This window comes from Elgaria multicarinata, chromosome 18 (assembly GCF_023053635.1).
Source record: "Elgaria multicarinata webbii isolate HBS135686 ecotype San Diego chromosome 18, rElgMul1.1.pri, whole genome shotgun sequence".
Classification (NCBI taxonomy): Eukaryota; Metazoa; Chordata; class Lepidosauria; order Squamata; family Anguidae; genus Elgaria; species Elgaria multicarinata.
This window is the reverse complement of record NC_086188.1, coordinates 2,380,469-2,388,579: the sequence shown is the minus strand read 5'-3', so window position 1 is coordinate 2,388,579 and position 8,111 is coordinate 2,380,469. Positions and strand designations below refer to the sequence as shown.

At 52.1% G+C, this 8,111-nt stretch overlaps 1 protein-coding gene across 1 annotated transcript; it reads left to right on the top strand.

Moving 5' to 3' along the window:
* Positions 1–465: 465 nt before the first annotated feature.
* On the top strand, positions 466–7,803 carry TMEM119 (transmembrane protein 119). Its single transcript, XM_063143931.1, has 2 exons — positions 466–578; positions 6,794–7,803. Exon 2 carries the CDS (start codon positions 6,821–6,823, stop codon positions 7,733–7,735), a length of 915 nt encoding a protein of 304 aa, XP_063000001.1. The 5' UTR covers positions 466–578; positions 6,794–6,820; the 3' UTR covers positions 7,736–7,803.
* Positions 7,804–8,111: the final 308 nt, after the last annotated feature.

Here is an 8,111-nt window from a genome sequence, read left to right as displayed (position 1 = left end):
CCCCCCCCCAAAAAAAAACCTAAACCTTTTTTCCCCCACCCCCTCTCAAACACCCAGATTGCTTGTCTAAATAAATGTATGAAAATAAACCCTCTGGGTTGCTGCTTTGGTGGGAGCTTTCCTTTCTGACTGATGTGCCGGGGGGGGGGAGCAATCTCCCTCTCCCCCCTTTTCTTCCTTCCCCCCATGTGCTTTGCACACTGTTCTCCTCTCCCATCCATGCCTCTCAGCTTGGAGGAGGGCTGCTGCTGCTGCTGCTGCTCCCCCCTCTGGGAGAAAAAGGGGTGGGGGAGTTGAGAGGCACACGGCCTGGCCCTCCCTTTCGCGCCTTGCCCCCCACATGAAACCAGATTTAATGCAAACAAGCTGGCCATGCACAGAGCTGGCCAGGGAGGCTGCAGAGCACAGGACACACACACACACACACACACACACACACAGAGCAAGTGAGTGTGGGGCCGTACATGCAGGCACACTCACTCTGCACAAGTCTCTCTCCAAGGAGGCCAGGAGAAAAACTTAGCCGGAGGACCCAACAAAGTCTTTCTCCCATTCCTTTCCCACTCCAGATTCCACTGGTGAGTAAATGACATGTGTCCCCCTCTCTCTCCCCCCTCCCCCACTAACTTGGGGGTGCGTGCCCCCCCCCACTCTCCACATCTGCCACCCTCTTTTCTCAGCTCTTTCTAACGTCTTGCTCAGTCACAATAGCTGCCAAGGACTTTTTCTCCTGCCTCGCTCTTTAGCAAAGGAATCTCCTTTTGTATATCTTTTTTTGGGGTGGTGGTGGTTTTGAGCTAGGCCCCCCCCCCACATCCCTTAGGAATTTCAATCTTTCAGCTTCTTCTTCGGGAGGGAGCACGAGTGATTTGGAAATGTAATAATCCGTCCTTCCTTGGTAACCCTTAAATCTGTTGGACTACAACTCCCATTGTCCCCACTCAGCCCAACAGCCCATCCTGCAGTATATACGGGCTGGTTTTTATTCCCCCTTCGTTGCCTGGGAGGATGCAGCTTTTAGGATACATTCCCCCGCCCCCCGAGGGGGGGAATTATCATGCATGTTGAAACAAACCGTGGGCTTTGCACCCACAAGGCTCTTAACGACTAACCAAAGATCCCTGAACATATTAATTTCTGAAAGCAAGTGGTGCTGCAGCTCACGTCCTTCCTGGAAATCTCACTCTGGGATCTGGAAAGTCCCCTCTTTCTTTATTCCAGAGGTGGGGGGGACTTGGTGACTCACTGGCGATGGGGAATCTGCATTCTGCATATGCTCAGAGACGTTCGTGTATTCACACGTTTGAATCTCAGCACTGGATGTCCGCATGAAGAGCGCTGCAAGCATTTACACAACCGTTAGGTGTGTGAAAAAGCAGTGGGGCGTTATGTGCGGGTCCGGGGGCATGCCCAATTCGGGTCTGGGCAGGCCTCTGCCAACACGGCTGTCTTTCTCACCATTCTTCTCGCTTGGGAACTTGTGCCAGCGCTAGGAACTGATGCGTGGTCGTGCCGGCTTTGGGCAACGGAGCAGCCACACCTCCTCGGGCGCCCCCCTCCCCCCAATCTGGCTAGCTCTCTTAAGTATTTGGCTTATAGATCTTTAAAAATGGTAGATGCTCTCTCACGCGGAGAGAAAAGTTGCCAAATGTGTGACTGGCAGACAATGAGCATAGGAAAAAGTGGCTAATCTCCCTCCACCCCGGCCTAAACCCTGCCCCATTCATTGGCTTGGTACTGGTTGCTCTGGATGTCGCGAAATTTGGCTCGCCTATGGCGAACGAGGCCCGTTGATGGGCGACTTGTGCTTTTCCGATTCGGTCCCATTTCCCTCTGCCTCTGTGTTGTCATTGTCTGCTCCAACCAGTGCTCAAAGGACAGGGAGGCAGGGACCCCTCTAACCTTTTGTAATAATAGCCCCTTAGCTGCTGGTTTTACAAGGCTGGAGGACACGGAGAGGGGGGGACGCTGACAAATTGGCTAAAATTGGGTGGAGTCGGGGGAGGGCTCTCCTGGTCTTCCCTCAATCTGACCAGTGGCTTCATCTATGTACCTTGGTCCAAATTTGTGGTCACTTGAGTTGGTAGAGTTTGGGTGGTGCCAACGCACCATGACCCAAGACTTGCTTTTCTCTGTCTTTTACACAATGGCTTAAAATAAGAACTTAAAAAGACAGCAGTAAAATAACACAGATGATGATAAACCAGTGGAATGAAAAACAACCGCAACGCAGAGGCGGCGGCAGAGAAAACGATAAAAGCCGGCAGTCAACAAAACGAAATGAAACGGGAGCAGCAGAGACTACTCAAAGCCAGCAAAAAGCAGGCGAAGGCTGCGATCCGGCCAGGGCAGAGGTGGGCGGGGGGTCTCTTGTGCTGTGCCAGCCAACTTGTGGGCCCCAGCCTTGTCCAGGTTAATCCAGCAACCCCCCTGCTTTGAATTCCATAACTGAAGCATAGCTGCCCGTTGTATGTAGTGGAGGCTGGTGACTCTGATGTTGGGGGGGCATTGAATCTACTCAGGGTTTCGGTCAGACCCAGTCAAAACTCTAAAGGAGCTCTCCATGGTGGGAGCCCCACGGCCATCAGAGCCACCAGTCCTCATGGTTTGTGTATCTATTGTTTAGGGCTTTTTTTTTTTTAGAGCCCTCCAAGGAAAGGGATCCCACTCTTCCTCTCTCATCCTGTGAGATCCTTCAGCGCCGGGGCCCTTGGGCTCCCCCCCAGGCCCTTTCTCCACGGTGCCCAAAGGGACTGGGTGCATTTCGCTCCCATCCGACCCACCGCAACCGTGGCGAGTCAGGGGCCACGGCTCAGCAGTAGAGCCCTTGCATTGCGCCCACAAGCCCACCCCCCAGGTTGGGTCCCCGGCGTCTCCAGGTAGGACTCGGAAAACTCCTGCCTAAAACCCTGCAGATCCGCCGCCTGAGTCAACCATACTGGGGCAGATGGACTGAGGGTCTAACTCCGTACACGCCAACGTCCTATATTCCGATGAAATGCGCTCTGTGCATGCGCTGTTGCTCTTTCGCATGTGGTCAGGCTGTGCCTTGGCCTTGAAAAGGGATGCAGACGCTCACTTGCGCCTTGATGCTCTCGTCTTTCATTTGTAGTGTTCCCTCATTTCCCTGCTGCTGTTTTCATCTTCTTCCTCACCAGAAAAGAAATCTATTAAGGACGAAAACACAGAAATAGCTGCATGATGCTTTCGGATTGTAAGTGCTAGGAGTCCTCTATCTGGAAACACCCACCGTTGCTGGTCAATCTACATTGGGTTTTATTGCTGTTAGAGTTGGTTGGTTGACTCTCACACACAACCATCGCTCCTTTCCTTTCCTTTTTAAAAAGTTGCTGCTTTCAGAATTATTACTAATCATACATTTGGCTCCAACAAACTCCCGATATTCTTTGCCAGACCAGCCATTTCCTAAGCGTGGACCGAGGCGACACTTCTACAGACGCGTACGGTGCGTGTGAAAAGTATGACAGCGCTCAGATTAAACTAAAATGGAATTAAAGATTGTATTCGGTCCAGGTTCTGCAGCTGGTGATCTGGGAAGGTTTGTTCAGAGAGCAGAGCAAGCTCTGGGCTCTTGATTTAATTACCAGTTGATTTGTTCCTGCCCAGAAGAGATGGATACGTCTCGGGTTACACGCACAGCTTTTAAAACCAGAGCGGATTTAGGGAATATGTTATGCTTCCAGGGAAGAGGAAGAGGGCGGGGGAGTTGATGCGTTCTGAGTTTGGAGAATTTGGCGTGTGCACAAAAGCGTTGGCATAGGGGAGTGAGGCTACAGGTGGCACACGCAGACGATGGATTCGTTGACTGGGGGGTTTATCCCTTCGCTAAGAGCTCAAAGGAAGTTGCAAGCAACAGACCACTCCACAACCTGTCCATAAAACACCACAATAAAACCAGTATGGCCCAATTTAATGAAAGTCATCAGGCACCAAAAAGCTGTCCTTCCCTTTATTTCTGCACAGCAGAGGAGTGTTGAATCCGAGGAAGGGGAGACAAGGTAGAGGTGTACAAAATGAGGGCACGGCATGGAGAATGTGGATCGGGAGACATTTTTCCCCCTCTCTCAAAATACTAGAACCCGGCATTGTTCCATGAAGCTGAATGGTGGGAGATTCAGTACAGATAAAGGACTTTTTTACACAGCGCATCATCGAACGATGGAATTCGCCACCCCAAGATGTGGTGATGGCCACCAATTTGGATGGCTTTAAAAGAGGGTTGGATAAATGCCTGGAGGAGAAGGCTAGCCAGGGCTACTGGTTGTGATGGCCATGGGCTACCTCCAGTATTAGAGGCATTCAGCCGGTATACACCAGTTGCCAGGGGACATGGGCGGAAGGGTGCTGTTGCAGCCGTGTCCTGCTTGTGGGTCCCTGGTCGACAGCTGGTTGGCCCCAGTGTGGGCAGGGTGCTGGCCTGGATGGAGCCTTGGTCTGATCCAGCATCAGGGCTCTTCTGATGTTGTTAACACGGGCAGGAGGCTGCTGTTGAACTCATGTCCTACTTGCGGGTTTGGCATCAACAGCTGGTTGGCCACTGTGTGAACAGAATGCTGGACTAGATGGAGCCTCGGTCAGATCCTGCAGGCTGACCCGGATTAAAAATAAAAATACTCTGAGCGCGTGCAGCTTTGCATTTTACACTCCCTGAATTCATAGCACTGCCTTGGCAACAGGAAGGGGTGTGTGCGCTGCTCTCGTGCTGCTCCCTGGGTGGTCATTTGCACACACACCCTGGTCCGCAGGCCCCGGATGTCAGCCCCAAAGCCCACACAGGACCCCTGATCGCTCTTCCATTCTGTGTTCCCAAATCCCTTTCCCTTTGCAGGGAGGGGGTTTGCAATTCAGGTTTGCGTACATGAACTTGTGGCATCCAGTGACTTGATTAGAGCATTGCATTTGGGGGGCGCAGGGAGTGACCGAGGAGGGGGGCAATGCAATTTTGCAAGGCTGAAGTTCTCCCTGGGCACCACTTCGAGGACAAGTGCAGTTCCTCCCCAAGCGCGGATTGGCGCATCTCCTCCTGAGTCGAAGTTGTTCATTCGGAGCTAAATTACTGCTAGGAGTGGGACCAGGGGGAGGCGAAAGGAGAGAAATTCTTCTCTAAAATTATCATCTGCCGGCATGATGGCTGGAATGTTTGGGGATGTTAGTTTCCACTGGAAACATAAAGGCAGATCTCTCATTAAGAAAACACACCCGTATATAGACTTCAAAGTTCTGCATAAGTTTTATTATTATTATTATTTACATGAAAGGAAACTTCCTTTTTAAGCTCTTGCAGGAAATCTCCATGTGCAGAGGCCGTTCACCCCCTGAGTGCCAGATGCTGAATGCAACTGGTGTGTGTGTGTGTGTTGCCTTCATGCCTCACTAATGAGGTTCCCAGAGACATCTTGGCTGTCCTCTGTTGGAAACAGGATACTGGGCGGTAAGATGGACTCTTGGTCTGGTCCAGCAGGGCTGCTCTTCTGAATGTTTTATACGCTATCAGATGTTTTATCCAGATATTCCAGCTGCAGGGAAATCCAGATGGTCAAACCGCACCCGGGCTGGAGTTAGCAGTTTTACAGGAAGTCTGTGCATTTGGGCACATTGCATTTGGGCGGAGGAAGAAAAGCTGATCTCAAATGCAGCCCCTTTCAAGCAGGAACATCTGGATTTCAGGGAAAGACTGCTTAAAAGGCTTTGGAAAGAGCAGGGGACGTTCAGTGGAGACAATTCAGGAGGGAACTTGTTAGTCTCTGGGCATGCGCAGAGAGTGGCACTTCCTCCACGTTGGGCCACTGCTTGGGATTTTGGGTAAGGCTTTGGGGGCCCCTTTGGCTTCCAAATTAAGAAATGGATGCGTGCCGGGGGGAAGCCGGAACAGGGCAGCACCCTTTGAGCCTCTGTTTAGACAGACCAACAAATCTTGCAGCTGCTAAAGTAAACCTTGAGTTGGACCGGCCGGCCCTGCGTGCTTGAGCCTGCTGCGTTCAGCCTGTGTAACAGTTTCCGATGTAAACCTCAAATCTCAGGAATTTTATCCGGCAGCCAACTGCGCTTTGTTCCGGCCAGCATCTGCCTGATCAGTCCCAGGAGCTCAGGCGATGGACTCAAACTGCTAAACTAGCAAGTCCCAGACTCCGTGTCCTTGCTAAATGCATCAATCCCAATCCTCACAAGCTCTCAGTAGGTTGAAGCTCCGTCCATCCATTAGCGTCAGATGATCTCTCCTCCTGAGGAGCGGGGGTTTGATCTCATCTCTGCCTCAGGTTAAGAACAGAAGAGGCCTGATGCCGGATCAGACCAAGGGTCCATCTCGTCCACTGTAGCCAACCAGCTGCCCCAATGGGAAAACCACCAGCAGGACATGAATACAACAGCACCCTCCCGCCCATGCTCCCCAACAACTGGGGTACGTAGGCTTACTGCCTCTGCTCCTGGAAGGAGCACATAGCCATCAGGACTAGTAGCCGTTGATAGCCTTCTCCTCCAGGAATTTATCCAACCCCCTTTTAAAGCCATCCAGATTGGTGGCCAACACTGCATCTTGTGGTAGTGAGTTCCATAGTTTAACTATGCGCTGAATGAAGAAATCCTTGCTTTTATCTGTCCTGAATCTCCCGCCCATCAGCTTCAGCCTCTCCATTATTTTAAGCCTTCTTCAGGGGGCTGTAACATTAATAATAAAATCGAATACAATGAAACCGTATGTAGTATTAAAACGTATCCTTTCAGAAGAGCTCAATTAAATGCATTGCCTTCCGGTTCTTCCTGTGTTTTGCAGTGACCAAGGAAGCATCCAACGTCCATCATGGCCGCTGCTGCCACCAGCCTCTGCCTGCTTGTTGTCCTGATGGCTCCGTTGTGCCCCTCCCGGTCTCTTCACCATATGGCGCTGGATGACAACGGCGGCAGTGGAGATAGTGAGGGGGCTTCCTCCGTCCCACCCCCCGCGAGCGTGACGTTGGGCGCGAACCCCACCTCGGACGACATCCTCGTGACTTCGTCGAACGGGACTTTGACCCCCTTCAACATCTTGGACGGGATCATGGACTTCTTCCAGAAGTACATGCTGTTGATCATCGTGGTGGGCTCCCTGGTCTTCATCTTCCTGTTCATCGTGTGCACGGCCGTCATTGTCCGGCAGAAGCACAAGGCCTCGGCCTACTACCCGTCGTCTTTCCCCAAGAAGAAGTACGTGGATCAGAACGACAAGTCGGGCGGAGCCAAGGCCTTCAGCGAGGTCCCCGAGAAGCCCGCCGATACCAACCGGGAAGAACCGGTCGATTCCACCAAACAGCTGCAGGCCGACATCTTAGCTGCTGCCCAGAACCTGAAGTCCCCAACCAAGGCCGTCACGGCAAACGGGGAGAGCACCAAAATAGAGGACGGGCCGGCCAAAGGCGAGGAGGAGCAGGGAGCGAAAGAGACCAGTGATGAGAGCGAAAAAGAAGAGGAAGGTGCTTCCAAAGAACCGGACCGTCCCCAGGAGGAGGCCGAGCCGTCCCCGGAAACGTCAGCGCCGCACGACTCGGTAAACGCCGAGATAAAAGAAGACGCTCCGTCGACCGCGGAGGGACAGCAGGTGGAGGAAACCAGCCCCCCTCCTCCAGAAGAGCTCAAGGAATCGCCAGGGACTGATCCTTGCCCCACACAGATCTCAGGGAACGAGAAGGAAGAACCGTGCCCCCCACCGTCCCCCGAAGCTTGTGCCTCGGGGGACTAAAAAAATGAACTGGCTTTTTGTTTGGTTGGCTGCGGGTGCTGGAAGTTTAGGATATGAACTCTACGATGGACTTTTCTTTTCTTTTTTTTTAACGGAGTGGGCGATGCAAGGCCCACTCCGTTAAAAAATTATATAAGACAATTATATAAGACAAGGTGCCTCCCTCCGCTATAAAGAAGCTCTGTTAGGAGTAGCGAGCCCCGATTTGACCTTAATGGACTCTTCGGTTACTACGGTGTCATCACTCAGCTACCACTGTATAGTTTTGTTTGAATATATATGGTACAAACTCAGTCCGGCCCCATTTCTCTTTGGCACTTCTGTTCCTGTGAGCCAGGGTACCAGGAGCCGAATGGCTGCGTGCACACGTAGATCA